Here is a 23,445-nt window from a genome sequence, read left to right on the forward strand (position 1 = left end):
TCATCACAGTAATTATGCATAATTTCAATGCAGGCTACATCTGAATTCTCCTAAGAACCAACAACCAGTCAAGTCAATAAGAATTTGTTAAACACTTATTGTGTGCCAGGACTGTGCTAAGTACCAGGTGTGGGGAAAGGAGGCAGTTTGGAGGATACACAAAAAGGCCAAAAATTACCTCCTCCCGATAATAAACAACCTCTGCCTTCAAGGAACTTGCTGTCTAATGGGGCAAATGATGCAAATAATTAGGTACAAACAAGATATAGAGAGGATAAATTGGAGATAATTGGATATAATTAATAGAGGGAAGTCACCAGCTTTGAACAGGATTGGGAGAGAATCCCTGTGGAAGCTGAGATTTTATTTGGGACTTGAAGAAAGCCAGGGAAGCCAGGGAAAGAGATGAGGAGGGAGAGAAATCCTGGCATGGAAATTTATTCCATGCCATTCATAATCATTACCTTTACAATGTAAAAATAAATATTTCTCTTTTTAGGAGACCCCAATAGATTGCCACTCTTCAGACAGGTATAAGAAGTATTTTCATTGGTACCAATTACTTCTGTACAGCTGTTGCTTTCCTTTGCATGGCCACAAGATTTGTAGCTGCTTTCCGCAGTCTGTTTTCTTCTCTTGGATTAAATCCTTTTCATCTGCTGCTTGCAAGGTGGCAGAAATCTCCTACCCACACTAATTTTTCCATCTATTTTCCTCCTCCTCCTCATCCTCCTTGTCCTCCTCCTCCTCCTCCTCCTCCTTCTCTTCTTCTTCTTCTTCTTCTTCTTCTTCTTCTTCTTCTTCTTCTTCTTCTTCTTCTTCTTCACTCCTCCTCCTTCTTTTCCTTCCCCTTCTTTTTCTTCTTCCTCTTCATCCTCTTTTTCTTCTTCTTCTTTTCTCCTCCTCTTCCTCTTTCTTCTCCTCCTTCTCCTTCTTCTCTCCTCATCCTCCTTCTCCTTCTCCTCCTTCTCCTTCTTCCTCCTCCCCCCTCCTTCTTGTCCTCCTCCTCCTGCTTCATCTTCTTCTCCTTCTTCTCTTAGTATACTCCTTCTTCTTCTTAGAACCATTCACTGACTTGTTCTAGTCATTTCTTATCTTGTACTTTTCCCACAGCCAACTCAAAACTCTTTTGTAAAGTATCAACAAGACAGAAAAGAATCTGCCATGTCTATTCTTTAGCCTGCTTTTGGGGCCTAGATTTAATGTAGTCTTTCATGAAAATGGATACCCAGATAGGTAAAAACTTCTTGGGCTTATGACCTCTTGCCTGGACTATTGCAATAGCTTCTTGACTCTGTCCTCTCCCCATGGCAATCTACCCTCTACAGTTGCAAATTGATATTCCTAAAACATATATCTGATTGTGTTGCCTCCCAACTCAAAACCTTCAGTGGCTACCTCACAGCCTCAAGGCAAACACCTCAGCCTGAAGTTGAAAATACTCCATAGTCTGGTTCCTATCCCCATCTCCATTCCTATTTTATGTTGCTATCTTTTAGGGATGCTCTATTCCAGTTGAGCTGTTCTGCTCAATGTTCCATATACACAGCATTCCTTCTCCTACTTCTGCGTCTTTGTGAATTTCATATGTCTGGAAGGTATACTTTTCTCATCAAATCCCTAGTTGTTTTTTAAAATAAAAACGCAGTTTAGGTTCTGCCTCTAAAATACATTTTCATGCTTCCCCCAGTTATCAGCACTCTCTTCATCTTGAAATTACTGGTATTGCCTAGTATATATGCTATATTATATTGATTAAGTTGTGTATATGTTACATAAACCTAATAGAAGAGTTTTGTCTTTGGATCTGTATTCCCTATTACAATGCCTTCCATATAGTTACTGAATCAATGTTTATTGAATGAATTGAATCTCGATTTCTATCCCAAAGAGAGGCCAAGGTTACAACTGCCAGTGGTGTCAGTGGTGGTAATAGCAAGACATTCTCTCTCCTTAGCAGCAGCATCTTCCACATGCCTAAGCCCTTGGAAGTAACAGAGGACTCATTACATGCTGTTTTCAAAGATGACAAATGTGTTTGGCAACGCAGCATAGGCAAGTAGAACAGATGCATCCTCTACGGATGGCAAAGACAGCTAGTTGTGCCATGTGGTAAGGAGATCATAATCCCTGTGAGAGGTCAGTCCTCGAAAGGCTTTCTGGAAAATGTGATAAAAGAGGTAGAGCAGGTTCCAGGACAGCGGCACCTCCATTCTCCTTAGTGGTTGCATCCCTGAATACCTGGATGCTTGGTGGTGATAGATGAGGTCTCAGTAGGTACTGACCTTGAAGATTGAAAAGGCAGGTCACCCATGGTATGACAGAAAGTAGAATAGACATGGGGTTTATATATGTGAACATTGTATGGGTTTTGGGTATAATTAGAATGAACTCACATTTTTTGACTGGGAGAAGAAAAGTATCAGGAACTATTCCTTGTTTGTTTCCTTCTGTCAGAAACAAAGGTCCAAAATATACCAAAATATTTATAGCAGCACTTTTTGTGGTAGTAAAGAACACGAACAAAGTGGGTGATCACCAATTGGAAATGGTTGAAAGAATTGCAATATTTGAATGTAATTAAATATTATTATCCAGTTAGAAATAAGAAATTCAGAGAAACATGGGAAGATACGTATAAAGTGATGCAGAATGAAAAAAGTGAAAGCAAACGAACAATTCACACAGTGATTGCCATAATGTAAATAAAAAAAATCTCTAAAAGGATGATGAACTCTGAGTGATAGAAAAATCAGTAATGATCCTGGAGAACAGATAATGAAACATATCCTCCTCTCAACAGAGAAGAGAGGGACTATGAAGGTAAATTGTGTATATCAGATTTGGTCGTTGCTTTATTTTTTGGGCATTTTGTTAATACAAGAGACAGCTCCATTTCCAGCTGGGTTGGAGGGTGTATTTCTACAAAAGACTGTGATTTAAAATAAAAAAATTAATAAAACATTTTGAAAAGAAAAGCATCAATATGTATTATCACTAAATGAGGACAAAATTATAATCAATTTTGATAGTAAATAAATTGTGCAGTGTTTTTCCCATTCTGAGAAATAATATCTAGCTAAATATTATAATTTTGTTTGTATTTCATTTTCTTTCAAATATATAGTTTGTATTTTTATTTCTTTGTCTTCAGTTTCCTTCCTTTTAATGACCACCTCCATCATTGTAGTATTGCTTTCATCTGGCTGAAACTGCTTTCTCAAAATAAATACGATGAGCGAGGCTGGGACATAACTCACTCCTCTTAAGATGGCTGACAATCCAAGATAGATAGTTCTGTGAAGAAACATAAACCCATAAGATCTTATGCAGTATGCTGAACACCCACCTTTCTCAAACATCGAATTACCTATGCACAAGTATAGGATATGCTTGCTACAATTTTATTATTGTCTCATTGCTTCATGGCAGTAAGAGCTGGGAGGGATCTCAGAGACCAACTCATCCAACATCCTCATTTTACAAATGAAGAAACCAAGGCCCAGATAAGTGAATGACCTGACCAAGGTCACACTATTAGTAAGTGGCAGACCCAAGATTTTAACCTAGGTCATCTGACTCTTCATCCTGTCCTCCATCCACCATACTACAATGCTTCTGTTAGTTCCTTTTGTGTATAAAGAATACTACTAGGAATGATAAAGATAAGCAAGATATGATCCCTGCCCCTAAAGGAAATTACAAACTAACAATTGCATATCATGACTATTTTGTATATATACACATACATACACATGTTGATATGTTTTATATATAAATTATACATGTATGTTTATATTGATGCATGTATGTATTTGTAAGTATGTACATACCTACATATATATGTATATTATATACATATATACACACATGTATATATAAACATAAATTTTTTGTGGTTAATTAAGGATACTTCTCTGTCTACTCCAGGAAAAACTAACTGTATTTGAAAGAATATAGGAGGGTTATAATGGAAAGGTCATTGGATTTTGAGTAAGAAGACGTGGATCTAAGTCCTGGCCTCCTGAGTTATGTGACTTTGGGTAAGTCACTTAACCTCCTAGCCTCTCTGTCACATGAGGAGGTTGGACTCAATAACTGCTTAGGTCCCTTCCAGTGCTAAAGATCTATTATTCTATGTTTTGTTTGAGTGACCAATCTATAGCTCCCCCAAATAAGACACAGAACTGAAAATAGGCCTCAGTTGGTGGCATTGAGATACCAAAACCAAGGGGAAATCACTATATGTCCCAACTAGTCGGTATCATCAGACTTGATTATTATTGACAACTGGAGCTGTATAAAAATGAGGCATCATTGGTGGTGTTCAAGGAGAGATTGGCCTCATCTTTGTCAGGGATATTGTCAAAAAGATCCCTGCTCCAGTGCAGGCTGGACTAGATAACCTCCTTCAGGTTGTTAAGAGGCAGCTGGGTGGCACGGTGGATAGGACACTAGAGTTGGAGTCAGAAAGACCTGAGTTCAAATTTTGCCTCAGACACTTAATAGCTGTGTGACTTTGGGCAAGTAACTTGATCTTTCTCAGCCTCAACCTCAGTTTACTCATTTATAAAATGACAATAATAATATTACCCACCTTGTTGTAAGAATCAAATCTTATTTCTCACCTGGATGCTCTACTTTGAGACTTCTCTAATTCCTCCACCATGGCTGGGTATCATGTGTTCCTTCCCCCCTTTCCCCTGACCCTCCTTCCCTGGACCCTTTTCAGCTTCACTTTGTGGTCTGTCTTCCCCCATTAGATTGTAAGTTCCTTGACGGCAGGGACTTTCTTTTTTTTGTATTTGAATCCCCAGCACTTAACACATAGTAGGCACTTAGTAAATGCTTACTGAATGACTGACAAATGAGATTATCTATCTATCTATCTATCTATCTATCTATCATCTATCTATCCATCTATCTTTCTATCATCTATCTATCTATCTATCTATCTATCTATCTATCTATCTATTGTTGGACAACTTCAAGTGAGATATAAATGCTAGCTATTTTTTAAACCCTAGTTATATGATCCTATGAATGTTATGACTATTTACACAATATTTTACATATTTTCATTGGTTGTGATTTGTGATCTGAGTTTATATATTTTATAAGATAATGTAAGTAAAACTCTTTTCAAACCCAGAAAAAGAAAATGACACTATGTAAATACTTATGGGAAATACTTCATAAAAGCAATTGAAAAATAATGCCAAAGCAAAATTGCCACCATTTAAAGGAAACCCTAGATAAGACTAGTATTATTATATCTTCATTTAAGTAGTTCAAGAATTTCATCATGGTAGGTATTTGCTTCACCAATACAGATCACATCAGCATTAGGTAATAGAATGTATGCTTAGTTTAGAATGTGAGGACCTGGGCTTAAATCCTAACTCTGCTACTTACCTACCTGAATGATTTTGAGTAAATAATTTCACCTCTGTGGGCCTCAGTTTCCTTATCTATTAAAATGAGGAAGCTGGACTAGATGAGGTCTGAAGTTCCTTCCAACACCAAATCCATAATCCTGTGAACCTGTGTCCTCTTAGTAAAGAGTCTTCTTGAGCTGTTATCAGAATAATTCATTAGCTGATGACCAACATCATATTGTGCTGAACTTCTTGGAAGATCCTCAGATTTCAGGTATACAGTCTGTCACCTGAGCCATAACTGAAGTCTTTCTAGCTAGGAAGACCTTTTACTGTTTGTGCTCCTCTGGAAGAGTGTTTAGAACACACACACACACACACACACACACACACACACACACAGACACGCACGCACACAATCACTTTCAAGACTCCACGAGGCCTTTATGTAGGACTTTACTAACAGTGTACCTCAGTAGAGGGCCTTTTGCTTAGTTTCCAGTAAACAGCAGTTATTATTACCTGAAGTTGATGGAATCATATATCCTGCAGGCTCCTGACTTCCCACACCGCAAAGTTCCCCAGTGCAAACATGTGTAATCTATTAAAACTCCAAAGTAAATGGGAGCTGGAATTCCAGCTAAAACAAAAAAAAAATGGTTGATAAGACCTCTTGTAATATTGTTTCTATATTTTTTTCTTTTTTTTCTCCCCTTATAGATTAGTTTCTCAATCTGAGGCAGTCAAATGTATGACCAGCCTTGATGTGGCCCACAACACCCCTGACTGTGCAGAACCAGATTAAATGCAATTGTAAAATATTTAAGAAAATAAATAACAAACGATAAAATATAGGTAAAATTAACATGGGTTTTCTAAGTCAGTATGCAGTTCATTTCGATCATTATGTATGGTTTAGTGCCTCCCATTTCTGTTTGAATTTGGTGTAGTAGATAGAAAGTCAGCCTTGGAACCAGGAAGACCTGAGTTCAAGTTCTATCTTTGAAGCATAGTGGCTATGTGACCCTGGGCAATTTAAACTCTAGTTTTAACCTCTTTTGGTGACTCAAGCAGACTAGATAGTGCCAACCCGTGCAGGTGGAGGGAATTTCCTCACTGTGGAGTTCACTGAGGTTGTCATTCAGTTGTTTTTCAGTCATGTCTGACTCTTTGTGACCCCTTTTGTGGTTTTCTCGGCAAAGACACTAAAATGGTTTGCTATTTTTTTTTCTCCAACGGATTAAGGCAAACAGGTAAAGCAACTTGCCCAGGGTCACACAGCTAGTGAATGTCTGAGGCCAAATTTGACCTCAGGTCTTCCTGATTCCAGGCCCAGTTCTCTATCCACTGAGCCACCCATCTGCCTCATGGGGAGTTCACTAGACTAGTGAAATTACAAGCTTAGTTCTTACTCCTGTCTTGTAAAGTTAATATAGTATCAAAGGAAATTTTCTTTACCAGAGAATTAGGAAGGTCACATTGCTTTGGGGTCTTAACCTGCTAAACCCACAAGACTGTTCTTTCCAAATGAGAAAAATTTAACCCAGAGATGATAAGGGATCCACATAGAAATACTACATTATAGTATATAATATAGTAATATATATAAATAATAATATAGTAATATATATAAATATTAGGATCTTTTGGCATCTGAGTGGTAAATGGGATAGAGCACTGGTACTGGAGTCAGAAAGATCTAAATTCGAATCCATATTCAGACAAGTACTAGCTGTCTGACCCTAGGCAAGTCATTTATCCTTTGTCTGCCTTAGTTTCCTCAACTGTAAAATAGGGTTAATAATAATAATAATAACACCTACCTCACAGGATTTTTGTGAGGGCCAAATGAGATAATTTGTAAAGCACTTAGCACAGTGCCTGGCGCACAGAAGATAATAAATGTTTGTTTCCTTCTTCTTTTTACTATTTTATGATGCGTTTAGCTAATTTTATAAATATCTTTAGGGCATTTTCTTTTGCTGCTCTTTTCAAACTCTTTAATAGCTGAGAGAAGGGCATGAAATGGAGAGGGGAATTTGTCTTTAAGATAAAAAGGGATTACATGACATAGAGAAGCAAATGAATATAATACATAGTGTTTGTTAAACCCAAAGGCTCCGGCTACTAGAAAAAGGGCTTGCTATTTGACCAAAACTGCTAGAAAAATGGAGATAATTCTGGAATAAATTAGGTGTACACCCTACACCACAGTACGTTCTGAATGAGTATATGACTTAGACATAAAAGATGGCATCACAAAGAAATTAGAAGGGCAAGGAAGGAAATGCCTTTCACATTTATGGAGAGGTGAAGATTTCTTGACAAAATACAAGATAGAGATTATCATAGAAACTTAAATGGACAATTTTGATTTTATAGTATTAAGAAGTTTTTACACAAACAAAACCAATGAAATTAAAGTTAAAAAAGGAAGAGAGGTAACTAGGAAAATATCTTTGTAGCATATTTCCCAGATAAAGAACTTACTTAAATTTGTAAGAACAAAAGCCATTCATTAATGTATTAATAATCAAAAGATATGAAAAAGTAGTTTTCATAGGAAGAAATCCAAGATGCTAATAGTTGTGAGTAGAAGGATGCAAATTAAAGCAATTCTGAGGTTTTACCTCACCCTCATCAGATTAGCAAAGGTAGTAATGAACAGTTTTGGGATAGTGTTGCAGGGAGATAGAGAAGTAGAAAGTTATAGTTGTATAATGGAATGTCAGAATTCTTCACCATAGAAGTGGAACGCTTCATTGGGTGGCTATCTCTGTGTGGCTGAGGTAGAATGAAGAAATAAGTCATAGGGGTATTTGTTATAGCAAAAACCTGGAAATAAATTATATGACCAACAATTAAATAAAATGGTCAATATAAGCGTGATTCTTGTGAAATGATGAATATGGAGAAATAATAATGTGAAAATATGTAGTGGAAGAAGGAGGGGAAAAAGAATGTTGTATAAAGGGTAATATCAAGCAACAGAAAAACTCATGGTAAAGACAAAAGATGTTGATGTAACCTTGTTAAAGTTAGTGCACACAATTTCTGTTACCAAGAAACAAATAAGGGGTATCTTTTTAAGGGGTATCTTTACATGTATAGTCATTTGAAACTAGTTTTCATATCATTTATATAAATTGTTCAGAAGGTTAGGGATTTTATTTTGTTTCACTTATAATATGTGTATTGTTTGAATTTTTTTGGTTGTTGTTTTCCTTGTTTATGTTACCTTTTCAATCTTTATATATGTACATGTTTGATATGTTGATAGAAGTCAAAATGAAATTATCTATTAAAAATAAAGTAACGTTGACATACAGAAAGGAAATATTTACTAGAATTTTACCCCCTGATAAAACTACATAATTTATATAAACTTCAGTTTTTGTTTCATTTGTATTTATATTATATTAGAGAGGGGACAAAAAACCCATCTTACCAAGTATCCTTGTGCATAACATGTGTAGACCCACACCAAGAGCTTTCTCTTTGGGCTTGAGGCTCCTGGGAGGGGGGTGGAAAGAAAGAAAGAAAGTCATGCTGTCAACAGAAAAAAGGTTAGAAAAGACTTCCTACAATTTGTTTGTAGTGCTTGTGACTAGATCACCATTTTAATTACTTTCATCCTGTCCTTCCTCGTTGTAGTCTTTTGTCATCACAACATTTCTTTTAACTATCCCCATCTCTCTATTCCCTCTGCGGCCACCCTAGTATAGTTTCCTATTACCATTTCTGGAATATTGCAATGACCTCTAAACATGTCTTCTTGCACTGAATTGACTCTTTCCTTCCTCTAAACCTTTTATTGTTACTACCATCACACTAATCTTTTTTATGCATAGATGTGGTCATGTCACCCTTCTGGTAAAAAAAAAAATTAGGTCCCTATTATCCCTCAAGTAAAGTTAAAATTCCTTTGTCATTTAAGGTTCTCTATAATCTGGAAACACCTTACCTTTCTGACCTACTCTCAAATGACCTCTTTCTCTACACTCTGTGCTCCTGCAGGCAGGACTATTTTTTAACCACCAACAAGACTTTACTTCTTTGTACTGTCTTTTCATTTCTTTCTTAAAGTTCTATTGTCACCTTCCCACCCACCAATCCCTATTCTATACCACAGTTGTTTCTAGATACACAGCCACTTAAAACCTTCCCAGTATCAAAGAAAAAAAGTCTAGCAGAACCAACTGACAGCCCTTGAGTGTGATGGTGACATTCTGAACATTTTCTAATGAGAGAGATGTCCTGCCCTTTACTTATCTAGCTCATTGTCTTTTCCCAAAGTAGTCTCTATGTCTGGAATGTCCTAACTGCCACACCCCCCTTACCTGTTGAATACTTTTCCTTAAAAACTATTTTTTATTTATATCTTTTGTTTGTATACTGCCAGATATCCTCCCCTCTTCATCCCATTCTCCAAGAGAGCCATTCCTTATAACAAAGGCTTTTTTGAATAAAAAGAGGAAGAAAAGGGAAAAAATTAATTCAGTAAAACTGATCAACACATTGAAAAAATGTTATAGTGATGATATAGTTCCTGGTATACAAGAAGTGCTTAATAAATGCTTTTTGATTGCTTGATTGATTTTTCACAATTTCTTTGTACTTATGCATAGCACTGGGTTTTATACTTCTCAAACGTAATTATCATATATTATTGTGCAATAGTTATTTGTGTTCATTTCTCATTCCTCAGTTAGACTGTGGTCTATGAAGGTAGGACTATCTCTTATCCTCTTTACTAACTGTATTGCTAATTAGGGTGGGACTTTTTAACTGTTTTCTCTTTTGGAGCACTTAGGTAATCAAGTGCCTTTGATGAGTCTGGCCTTTGTTTCTTTGATTAAATCAGGAGTCTTTGGTGAGCTGCTTACTTCAACAGAAAGCCTAGTTCACATAGGTTTGAGTCGCATGGTTGTGATGCCTGAAGAAGCGTCACATGGCTTTGAGTTGCATGGTTACGACGCCCTTTGATCCTGAAGAGGGTATATAAACTCAGAAGTTAGCATTTTGCTTGGGGCCCTCACTCACTGGAAGAGTGTCCTGTGATTAGACCAGACAAGACTCTGGGTAGCTGCTGGCGCCCCCTGGCCTTCAACACTCAGATGTTGGTGCCTCTCTCTCTGGTAATGATGTACTTCTTGGGTCAGGCAGCTAGAGGCCTATCTGTTGATAACTGTGCGTGTTTGCTCTGTTTATATTGTCTCTGTAATTTCTGTTTGTATTTGCTCTGAAGTTCAGGGTGTTGGCTTTTCCCCCTAAGCTAAGCGAATGATATATGTATGTTTGATTAAACTGAGATTATTAACCCCTTAAGGTTGCTTTCCTTAGAAAAGCAGATCAAAGAACCTGTGCTGGCAGCTCTTCTGTGTGCTGGTGTTGTGGCAAGCTACATTGTTACACTAACCCAGAGCCCAAGATGGTGCTCTATGTACCTAAGGGGTTAAAAATGTTTGTTCAATTGAAATGGTTTGAAAGTTAGCAAAGGAAGAGAGATGCCAATCCTGTTGCCTAACACTATGCTTCCTATGGGATTGTTTCAAAGATCAAAATTGCATGTGTTCAGAGTAATAGAATTTTAGCAGCTTAAACTCTAGGAGAGTTGCAGAACATAGTGTACCTGAAGTCAAACTGGGAAGGAAAGAAGAAAAAAATTAAAGACCGTTGAAAAAATACTCAAGAAGATACCTGACACCACTAACTAAAATTTTCTGATTTCAAGGGTTATAACAAGCAGAATATCTTATTTGGATAGCATGTTGGAAAAAGTGCTTTCCTCAAAACAATCCCTATGAAAGAGTTACTGAAAGTATTATTTTCTCCATTTTATTGTAAGGAGAGAAGTGATTTGAATATTGCTTTAGTGATACAAGAGAAAGGTTACCAGTTCTACCCTGTGTTGTTGTTGTTGTTTATTAAATAAATTACCATAGTAATCTGTGAGAACATAGACTAGATGATAGAGTCCTGGAAGTATTTGGATTGAATATACTGATAGTAATATCATACAAATATCAGGTTGGCTTGAGGGAATTGCCCTAAGGAAGTTTCAAAGCTAGATCTGACCTGAAGCACTCCAGGTGTGGAGGTTGGGTCTGATTGACTAAGGAGCTGATAATCCTGAGGCTATCCAGTGCCACTCTATCCTCCTAAATGGTCTGTGGGAGAGTATTCCTAATTTGTATGAGGGCTTTCCCCCTTGTTATTTCCCTTGCTATCTTATTTATTTAAGCATTTTTGCTTTGAGTTAATGTGTTCTCAGGATTGATCTGACAAAAAGAAGCATGGGATGGGTTGAATAGATTCTGACCCAAAGCATGACCTGAACCTGGGAGTAACTTTCAGGTATTCATGTTTGAAAAAGGACTCAGACTTTGTTACAGGTGAGGAAACTGAGGTTTGAAGAAGCTAAATAACTTATTCATAGGCAGCTGCTAGAATGTAGGGGGACCAGGGCTACAAAGACTCTGAGCCCAATCCTCTTTCTACAACACCTTCTCCCTTCTCCTCCCCCAATACTTTAGGCTTATTGATATCTCTAATTTTTGTGACAGGAAACAAAGTCTTTTATTTCACAATTAATGATGATTTGAAATGCAAATACCCCTAGAGGAGAAAACACATAGACTTACATTCACACTAAAGTATAAATGATATATCTGATCTTGGATCCTTTTGTTGCAGCAGGTTTTTTTTTCCATTAAATACTGAGTACCTGTTATGCACAAAGTGTCATGATGCGATGAACCTTGGAGAAGTCAAGGACTCTAAGAACTCAAGAACTCTAAGTTTTATGAAACCTACATAGTTGCTATACTCTAGGAGTATATGATGAGGGCTACATAGATAAAAGGAAACTCTAGGTAAAGACTGAATGGAAATGGTCAACATAGGAAGAGAAAAGGAGAGTCCATAGGCACTCAAGGTTAACTTTGCACTCTAATTTTGCCTAGGGTTAGCCCTGCTGCTGTTGAACCTAAAAATTGAGAAAACTAGAGCCATGTATAAGACAAGGAAGCAGAAAAAGCCCAGTTATTGTTGTAGTTGAATCAATCAGAGATCTCAGCCAGTACACTGATACATCTTAAGTGACTGCCAAAAGAGTCCCTGACACAAAAAAGGTGAAGAACCTCTGCTCCTCAAGAATCATCTCTATGATTTCTGATGAACTACTTCACTTAAGACCTTTATGCTCTCCAGTTAATTAATTATGCTTCATGAGTCCATCTCTTTGATTAAATAATTAGCTATCTATGGGTAAGCTCCAGAAGAAAAGTGGTTCTCAATGAGCAAAAATTCCTCAGTTTTGCTTTCTTAGATCCATTTGGCAAGTAATTCTCATTCATGAAGAATTGGCTGGCCCCAGGAAGATGAAATTCTAAATGAATAGGCTGTGAAATTAGTAAAATAAGGTGACTTTAGTAATTAAGGCAATCAGTATTATTATAGTGAGAAACGACAACAATATATTATTCTTTTGCAAAGGGGTTCTGACAAGTCTTTTTATGTGGTTTTATGCAGCTTTTGATCCCCATACATAGGCGTCTCATCTCTTTAAGACATGACTCCTTAGAGGCTAGAACTAAACATGTATAGTGGAGTGTTAGTAGGGACTTGAGATTAGAGGAAGGAGGGCGAATTCAGCTCTATACTAACAGTAATGAAGGGGAAAGTGCACTGGTTTTGGAGATTGAAGATCATGGTTCAAATTTTTGCTGTTATTTATTAACTATGTAACTTGGACAAATCATTTTACATCACGAGTGTAGAATGAGGGGAATGGAGTAGAAGGACTTTTAGCTCCCTTCTAGCTTTGAAATTATATCATCCTAAGGCATATGATCCAAGGCAAAAATAAAATGCCCCATCATCTCACTGCCTTCTTTATTACATTTATATGTCCTTATGATAAATAAAAGAAATAACAGAAGGCAGACCTGACAAGGATCTAGGGGCCATATACTGCTCCTCCCCCTTTCATGGCCTAAAACTTCCACAAAGTAGATTAATTATTGGCAAAAAATATCAAAGTAAAGCCAGTCAATATGTGTGACTGAAAAGATATAATACACACCTTGGCCAGGAGCAGCCGTAAAAGCTATATAGTAAACAGATGTAAAGTTGCAGTTTCATATGCAAATAAGTTAAATTTCAAGTAAATGGTAAGATGGACATAAAAATATAAACATTTGATCATACGCAGAGGCCTAGTTCCAAAACAGCTTTTACCAACGTCCTTGGGGAGGGAGCCAAAGAACATCTGTAATTCAGCAGAGGAACAATAGATTCCAGTAGCACCAAATTACTTTCTTGAGTCTCAGATGGCCCTCAGATTTTGTTGTTGTCGGGTGGGTGGGTCATTTGACTTCACTTTTAACTAACAGAGTTTTCAACCTTCTCACCCACTTTAAAATAATAGCATGGAGAAGAAAGATTTCCCAGTCCTCTTTTAAGTGGTTTACTATAGGTTTCCAAGCTGTTGTTTACTTCCATTAACTTTATCATCATTCTGCCACTGGGAAATTGGTACTGTGGGGACTTGGAGAGCCAGTGGCTATTTAAGATTTAAGTCTGGGAAAGATGCAAAGAAGCTGGCAAGATGTACTTTTTACATTGCAAATATGACCAAGTTTGTTTAAGCAGTGGTAATGGCATTATGCTTTGTGTTATATTTACCTTGTGAATTTTTGTCTGTTTTCCAACATTTGTCAAGACATCTATAAAAATATTCTATGTAACTTGGTCCTGCTTATATTGAGGTTGAGAAAAGGTATGCTTTATCTAGCTGCTCTTAAAAGCCTGGGAAAAGATTGGTAAAAATGTGAGCTAAAGAAAATTAGCAACTAGCTCTTAAAATTATTTCCAAGACAATAGCATATGGATATTTTTATTGACTGTGGTGGTCAACAAGCCAACCAACAACACTTAGAGGATGGGCTATATTAGAACCCTATGTAATCTTAATCATTGTAGGATACACAAAAGAAATTGAAGAGAGAGTCTTGCCTTCAAGGATTACTCACAGAGTTACACAAAAGAATAGGGAACTTTTGAAAACAATGAGCAGCCCAAAGTGATGATCTTTAATATTAAAGAGGAGAATCTTCATACCTTAGAAAAACCATGTATCCAGGTATTGCTGCTAAAGAATAAATGAAACTGCTGAGTGCTGACAATATTAGAAAGTACTGTAGCATTAGAGAGCAGGCTGGTGTACTACCACATAGTCCCAGAGAGGCTGAAGCATTTCTTGAAGATTTAATGCAACTGCAATTTTGGAAGCCCTGTCCAAAAAAAAAAAAAAGATCAAGGAAATTATTTAATTAGGCGTGGTTTATTTACAGTTTATTATATAAGGGAAAAATCCTCATTAGCCCATTAGAAGGAAAAAAAAAACCATATAAAGTCTTGAAATGAAAAAATCAAGATCAAGTTGATGGCTGTGAATTCTTGATAGCTAAGGGACCATTTTCCTAGGGTCTGGTTTTCTCCGGTTTTAGGAATAAAGCAAAACAGAAATAATTATCTTTATAGGACATCCTGTCATACTTGTCTTGTCTCAACTATGTTAAAGTCAAATTTTGAGATATGTACACACACATACATACACAGTGTGTGTACATATATATATATATAATATATGTATTATATGATATATATGTCCATAACCGGATATGATCCAGGAGGGATTCCAAAAATGACTTAAAGTGATGCAAAGTATTTTAGAAAGTTATGAAATGATTTAATAAAGGTCATACTTCTTTCCCTTAAAATGCTTAAATATATATTCATATATATGAGATATATATGACACACACACACACACACACACACATATATATATATATATTTGAAAAAGCAAGTATTTGTGACATCTTCAATCAAAATAGTTATGGTCTTATTACATACAATACACCTCCATTTTGAAAGCATAATTAATTTTTGAGAATGTTTCCCAGTGTGACTACCACTTCTGCTAGGATAGCTTGCAAATTTTTCTTTGAACATAGATTCAGAGTCTACATTTAGTATTTCTTACACAATCACAACTTTAATAGTAAAAGTAACAACAAAATATGAGGCAATTTCATTGCCTTCACAGTGTCTGAATTCATTTGTCAAAAGGGGAATAAATAAAAACAACTTATCCATGTAATTATGTTTTTATATGCTTGCTTTTGCTTCAGTTATTTAAATATTTCAGGGTTCAATATTTAGGGTTGTTTTTTTTGGGGGGGGGAGGAGGAAGGAATCTGTCTGGCTAATTTTCTAAATGCTACACTTTGTTTTGTTAGCGCATGTTTGGTTTTAGCTACTGTGGAATTGTTTTGATATTGGTCCAGTAAAATTTAGGAAGCAAAAAAGCAAACCAAATATATAGAAACTATTTCTCCTTGTATATAAAATGTATATAGAACATTAATTTAAATTTTAAGGAAAATTTGGAAGTTGTAATTTATGACACCAAAATGATATCTAGGCTGTTTTCAACTGTAAAGATGAAATCAAGTTTACAACTTCCATAAAAAATTTCTGTGTATTACCATATTCACTCCTGTTCCAAAGTATTCTTCACAACCAGCAAGACAAGCTGACATATAGGAAAAATTATTATCTCCACACACAGGATCCCATATTTTATCTTGGCAATTACAGTCAATATTGCAGTCAGCCAGTACATTTTTTTCCATATACACATTCTGTTGTGTTCTGTAAATGATTGAAAATGACACAAAATACATTAGAATTATAAAATTTTTTACTAAAGGTCATACTTCTTTCCTTTTTCTTTTAATATGCTTTAAGCAAGTATCGATGTTAGGATATCTAGTTTACAGATAATAATAGCATCTCATAGTATATATTACTGGATGCTTTGTGGTTTCACGAGGGGCAGAGCTGGTAAGAACATGAAAGATAGGCTCAGTTCTCACCCAAGGGGAAATTCTCCCTAATCTCTCTTGTGGCAAGTTGTTTATAAGAACCTAATGGAGGTGCTGGCTCCTCTTCCCGGCATCTTTCTTTCCTGCTATGAACTTCTCCTTGAAGAAAATGTGGAACTGCATGCCTCCTCTCTTGAAACTAGATACTAGAAGACTTAGAATCTCCCTTCTCCCAAAGTCATGAAAGCATAGTATTGAGTAATTTAATCACCACCAAGGAAGAGAGGCTTATGTAAATGGGCTTTCAATCCCTGATTATATTCATAACTTAATAATTTATAAAAGAATTTTCTTTCAACAACCCGAGAACAGTATTTTTATTACTAGTTTACAAATGAGAAATGTGGACTCAAAATGGCTAAATGACCAGCAATGTAACAGATATTTTCATAGATGGTACTTGAAACTATCTTCTAATTCATAAGCATTCTTTTGACTATATAATACTGTGTCACCTAAAATATTAATGTTAGAGTAAAAATATTGTTGACTATTTCCAGCATTTTTACTCACTCCAAGGTATAGGAACTAGACCTAAGATGGGAGAGTCAGAAGGTAGGAGGCCCTATAGTCTTGAAAAGGAAATAAGATCATAGGAAAAGTTAGAGCTCTGAGAAATTGTACAACTATCATATGGAAGCTACATGACTTCCTTAGATATTAATGTATATGTTTATGTCATTGATTCATTAACTTGTAGATTGTTAAATCTGGAAAAGAACTTGACAACCAAGTATATCAAATCAAAGTATAATAGGATTCAGAGCTACAAGAGAACTTTAATATCTTGTACAATGAAATTTCTCATTTTAGAAACATAGTAAAATTATTTTAATAGCTAATAAGTGGCAAAGCCTAAACTGGAACTCAGACTTTCTGAATCTGACTAAGTTCAGGGATTTTTCAACTATAATGTGTTACCTCTTTCAAATAAACATTTATTTGCTGTGCATCTGCCATATATTAGTCACTCTGCTGTGTTGTATTGTAGGTGGGGGTACAAAGCAGAATTATAATTTTATTTAATTTATGTCTGTGTAATCCCAAATGGGTTCATGTTAACATTTTATAATACAGTACTCTGATGAATCAATAGATCTATGATCTAATCAATGTAGCTATTCCCTTCAATAATGTTGATTATAAATTCACATGGGGTCCAGCCAGTATTCTGGGGATCTTTCTCAAATTCTCTTGATATAATGGTGATACTAATGGAATATGTAGGCTGTCCCTCAGTTCTTACCATGTTGTCAATCCATCTTCTTTTTTTTTTTTGATCACATGTCTCTTTGATGACATTCTTTCTAATTTTCCCTTCACATATAACTTTCCCTTCCCTTTACTTTTCCCTCAAAATATCTACAAAGTGCATAAAATATCTGGCAGTCATTCTATCAAGGCATGTAAATACTTGTATAGACATAATTATATAATGCTCTTTAAAAATAATAAAATAATTGGAGAAATATCAAGTGTTTATAACTGAGCCATGCCCATATAATAAAATGATAGCATTCTGAATATTTGGTAACAAATATATTAGAGGCACTATATATATATATGTATATGACTATATGCCCCTGGCAGACAGAGCAGATCCATAAAGAACCAACCTGTGATACTTTATTTGTGTATATGTGGAGGGAGATCTGACTCTTGATTGACTGATATACCTTTGAGCTGTACATCTCTAGTGAGGTCATTTTTGCCTTGGTAGAGCTGAGATTTTTTAAAATCTTGATCCCAAGTTGATGATCCTATTCATTCTTTCATATTCTGCTAATCTACACTAATCTGTAAACTTCAATTTTTGTTTACTTTTAGCTTGGATAAATGTGTTTTATTAATATTTAAGATTGTCTTTTGTGTAACCTTTGTTTGATGGGAGAGAGATAAACTGGCTGAGAATGAGTCATTACCTACTCTTTAGATCGACCAGGGCATGTGATTTTTATTCTTACTTTTTTTTTTATCACTTTTTTGTTCCTATTTTATTCTTTTTATCTTGTGGGTGGGAGCCACAACCAAAGAGAATTGTGCTTCTAGAGTACAAATGTCTGTTGTGCAGCAGAAGATACGGATCTAGTTTAATAACTCTCTTGGAGATAAGAGAGCAAAGGATTGATTGCCCAGCCACAGTTGTCCCGAATTCTGCTTGCATACGTATATGTGTATACGTGTGTGTACTTTATAACCCATCTTGTAAACTTTTAATTGTCGTTATTAAGAAAAGGAGCCAAAGAATGGTTGATTTAAAAAAAAGATGATTCTGAAATCATAGAACCATGGAACTGTAAAATAATTGATGTTATTTAATTTAACCTTCTCATTTTATAGATCATAGAAGTCATATGCCCCAGGTCACACCACTAGTAAGTTGTGGAATTATTATTAGAACCCATATCTTCTGACTCATAGCTCAGTGCTCTATATTTTGGAATGCAGATACACACGAAGGAACAAATATATTTTCTCTGTGTCTTAGATTCTAACCTCAACCCTACTTCACTTATTGCTGATCACTTAGACCTATTTGGTCAAACCGTGGTATTGGTGAATAGATGAATTGAGAATGATGTAAAAAAGGCCTGGGGTAAAAGTAAATTATCCAAAAAGAAAACAAGGTTTTCATGGATACAAAAGGATTATTCAATTTTTGTTTATGGGAGGAAATTATGCCCCAAACCTGATTTGGTATTTTTTAGGGGGAAAATTTCAAATTGAAGTGAACATACCCTTCATAGGAGACAGTTAGGCCAGAAATTGGAGAATTATCACAAACTGTTAAAAAGCATAACATGTTCAAAAAGTAGTCGAATAAAGATATGCAAAATGCTGTATAAGCAGCTTGTTTCATATTTATCTTGAACTTCTTCATAATGAAACCACCAGCTAAATATCCAAAGCATACTGGAGGCAAGTTATAAATGCCTACAAAACAAGCAATATTCAAATTTACAAACAATATCTTAGGGAAGGAGCACATTTATAATATTGTAATCATTGAACCCTAGAACTCATTGTTGTTTTGCTTGCCACAGGTAATTAATGTTTGAGGTTTAGCAAAAATCAGGGATAGCTGATCTCATTTATTTCCCCACCTATGTACCTATTCCACAGAGGTTTGACTTGAAAAAATGGAGTTAAAATGACTTTCAAAGATATATTGTCATAAACTTGGGAGAATTATGTAATAACAGTAGATTGTATGTATCTTGTGAACCAGGAATCCTGTCTTAAACTACTTTTGTACATCCACTGCCATCCCTGATAGCTTTTAACAAAATATTGAATAGAGTTGATGCCTAATAGATATTCGCTGATTAGTTTTCTTAAAGTAGTTCAAAATTTCAAAATATAGTCATTAATTTCAACCAACTCCAACATGGAAAATAGAAGAGGAAACATTAAAACAAGTTATTGACTGTATTATATATATTTTCATCTACTTAAGTGAATTTGTATTTGAAATGGATCTGGATATGATTTTCAGAGCTAAGTAGCTGATCTTAGTTACACTAAAGTTTGCCTCTGAGGACCAAAGTTAGAAGAGTATTCCTTTTAATTTCAGCTGTCATGAATTTGTAGAAAAAGAAAGACAAACATAAGAATTGGTAATAAATTTTTCTTTATTTGAATGAGTGTTCATGTAATTCTAGTGAACTACTTGGTGAGGCTAGGGGTTGTAGATTCCTGTGTGGTGTGGTTGAGAAGTGTGAGTATGTGTCTTTCTACATGTTTGTATATACTAGCATGCATGCATACTACCTGTGGCATGTGTATATGTGTGTGGAGGAAGGGGTGTAGATTAAGGAAAAAAATAAATTTAGGAACTTTTATAAATATGTCAGGAAAATGGAGATATGACTTGTTTTAGGGAGCGCTGGATTAGGTGTGAGAATAAGAAGTGGGAATGGTCCAGGAAGCAGCTATTATAGAGAACAACCATTCATATCACCCTATGCTACTGTCTACTGTCAATAGTACAGTCTAAGGAACTTTGGGTTACTCTTCCCCCTTTCTGTTACCTTAATATTTGGTTCACAGTCTTCCTCTTGTCCCATACCCGCCCTTTCTTTAAGGAAGTTCAACATTTTTATTGATCATTCCTCAAACCACAAAATTTATCTGCTTCTCCCAAGTCCAATGACCTCCAATTGCCATCAACCACACACCAGCATTGTTACACCTCACTTTCTCTTAGAATTGTACCACCTCTGTGATCTGGAACTTCAAAATCCTACTTTACAGCAATAGCCTCTTATTCTGAACCTCTTTCATTTATGTTAAGCTTACTTTTTGCCCTTATCATGAAATTTAATGCCGTGACCCATCCTTATTTTCCCAGTCTATCTCTTCTACTCTGGCTTTGCTTGCTCCCAAGCCCAGCCTTAATCCCATAGTTGTCTACTTATGTCACTATGTCCTTCCTTAGAACTCTTTGTTACCCTGAGATTTAACTATCCCAAACCTGTAGATTTTCAGTCCTAGCTTACCTCTATCATCCAATTTCTTTGGTGTTGCTCTAGTGCTATAGAGCATTGAAAGAGAAAATAGTTAAAATGAGCTCATATTGCTTATTATACATTTATATTATGTAACTCAGCTAGACTGCTACTGCTACTTGACAATCCTTAAACTTGATCTCTATTTACTCTGTCTTATTCCCCAAAGCATCTATTCCAAATCTTCTCTTCTCTTCTTCCCCATACCATATTTCCCTTCTCAAAACTTATAGTATTTGACTAATTTCATGAGAAAGACTGAAGCTATCTGACATGAGATCCTTCAGTCTTCCTCTTCCATTCTTCAAAACATCTCAGCACCATTGCTGTTTCTCTTCTGCCTCCTCTAGAACACAAAGCATGCTTTACCTCTTCTTACTAAGGCTAATATCCTTTTTGCCATGGATTCTATTTTCTCTTGCTTACTCTAGATCAGGCCTGCACAACCTGTAGCCTGCAGGCATCTTATGGCTCTCGGGCCACTTGCAGCACACCAAAGGATTTTGGGTGGCCTGTGAAAAATGCAGAGGAAAACATACTTTGTATGTAGAGAAAAACCTTTTGCATGCCTTAAGTGGCCTGTGGGCCATAAGCGCGTGCTCTGCAGGTTGTGCGGGCTTTCTCTAGATCCTTACCTGAGCAACTATAACACTTTTACACATCTTCAACCTTTCTGTTTTCACCTATTCCATTTCATTTGTTTAGAAGCATACCTGGCCCTCATAGTTTTTAAAAGTCATCCCTTGACCCATGTTTTGTGATCTAGCTACCACATTTGCCTCCTTCCTTTCACTCCTAAACTCCAAAAAAGTTGTCTGCATCCAATGTCTCTATTCCTTTTCTATTCACTCTTTTCTTGAAGGCTCACTTCTGCTCTTACCATGCTACTGAAAGTGCTTCCAGAGGTCACCAATGATCTCCTAATCTTGTAATCCAATGATTTTTTTTTCCATCCACATCTTCTTTTTCTTCCTTTTGCCCTGTTGACAATCCGTCCTCCTACGGGATTCCCTTTTCTTCCTTGACTAAAGAAACTCTGTATTCTTCTGTTTTTCTTCCTATCTCAGTCTTTTTTCAGGATTCTTATCTCCCTCCTAAATCATTATGTTGGGTGTTCTCTAAGGTTCTGTCCATATCCTTCTTTTCTTCTTACTCTATACCATCTCCCTTGGCAAACTCATCCACTTTCATGTTTCTCATTACTATTTCTCTAAAAATAACTATAAGATTAAACATTTTCAACTCTGATGTCTTTAAGGAGTTCCAGAATTACTTCTCCACCTCTGATTCAATGGTACCTCAAAGTCAGCAAGTCCAAAACTGAACTCATTATCTTTCCCCTTAAAACTCTTCCTTTCTGACTTCTTTATTTGTCTCTTGGTGTCATCATTTATTCAGTTTCCAATGTCTAAAATCTTGGAATTCTGAATCTTCCCTCTCCCTCCCCACTCATTTCTAACCAATTACCAAGTCTTATTAACTATACCTCGATATAATTTCTCATAATCAGTCATCCCTTTCTCTCTGTTCTTACTGCCATGTCCTTAATGCTGGTCCTCATTGTCAATTATCTGAGGTCCTTCAAACATTTTGTAAATAGGTCTTTTCCTCCCCTAATCTTACTTTTTTCCACCCCTCTTTCTGTCCTTTATATTATTACCTGAGTAATCCTTACACAGAATAGAAATCTATGCTCTTCTGCCTTTAGAACCTTTAGAAGCTCCACATTGTTAACTAAATAACATTCACACTTCTTTGCCTAGTGTTGTAAATCTTTTACAATTTGTTACCTTCATTTTTTACATTTTTCCTTCAAAATACTCTTTTCCGTGCACTTTTTGCTCCATTAAAGTGAAGTTACTTTCTTCATTACAAATACATCCTATCTTTTCTGTTCATATGCTTTTATCTGTTTTCATGCCTGCAATATCTTCTATTCCTCTATTCATCTGTAGAATTCCTAACCTTTAAAACTTTAAAGCTCAGCCAAATGCCACATTCTCCGTTAAACATTCCTTGATTTTATCCATCCACTTTTCCCCTAAGATCTTTAATACACTTTGAACCTCTCTAATATACTGTTTACATACTATATTTACAAGCTATGTGGGTTTTTGATTTATCCCCCTTCTAGAGGGGCAAACTTCATGAAGGTGAGGATCCTCTTGTTTAGACTTTGTAGCTGTTTCACCACCTAGCCAAGTGCTCTCTATGTGGCAGCATTTAAAATTTTTAAAATTGTTTTTATGAACAAATGGAGAGCATGAGCCAGTAAAAGAGAAATGAGGTAACAAGGGGCTAATTAAAATCAGTAGAGGTTTTTGTGGTTTGAGGCATAAAGGTTATAAACTAGAAACAAAGGGTAAACCTGCCAACCAGCGAGGAAAGATTGAACAATTTACAGAATAGGATTAAAGGTTTAAGTCTATATCTGGGAATGAACATTTGAAAGTGCTCTTTAATATAAGTAACTGCATTTGTCTATCTAGTTTAAGTAAAGGTGTGATGTTCCAGAAGTCAGTTGGCACTGTGGGATAGTGTAAAGACAACTGGACCTGGAGAAATTTCTGCTCAGACACTTACTAGCTGTATGACCTTGAGCAA

General features: G+C 35.9%; 1 protein-coding gene across 1 annotated transcript in view; it reads right to left on the bottom strand.

The window, feature by feature from the left end:
• Window positions 1-2,771: 2,771 nt before the first annotated feature.
• SLCO1A2 (solute carrier organic anion transporter family member 1A2) overlaps window positions 2,772-23,445 on the bottom strand; it is a 52,658-nt gene continuing 31,984 nt past the window's right edge. The window contains exons 9-14 of the mRNA XM_036761863.1: window positions 19,072-19,267; window positions 15,935-16,100; window positions 14,502-14,674; window positions 8,827-8,891; window positions 5,901-6,018; window positions 2,772-3,297 (exon numbers count right to left, since the gene is read on the bottom strand). Coding sequence (XP_036617758.1) covers window positions 3,087-3,297; window positions 5,901-6,018; window positions 8,827-8,891; window positions 14,502-14,674; window positions 15,935-16,100; window positions 19,072-19,267 — 929 coding nt within the window. The 3' untranslated portion in view covers window positions 2,772-3,086. The remainder of the gene's footprint in view (window positions 3,298-5,900; window positions 6,019-8,826; window positions 8,892-14,501; window positions 14,675-15,934; window positions 16,101-19,071; window positions 19,268-23,445) is intronic.

This window comes from Trichosurus vulpecula, chromosome 5 (genome assembly GCF_011100635.1).
Source record: "Trichosurus vulpecula isolate mTriVul1 chromosome 5, mTriVul1.pri, whole genome shotgun sequence".
Classification (NCBI taxonomy): domain Eukaryota; kingdom Metazoa; phylum Chordata; class Mammalia; order Diprotodontia; family Phalangeridae; genus Trichosurus; species Trichosurus vulpecula.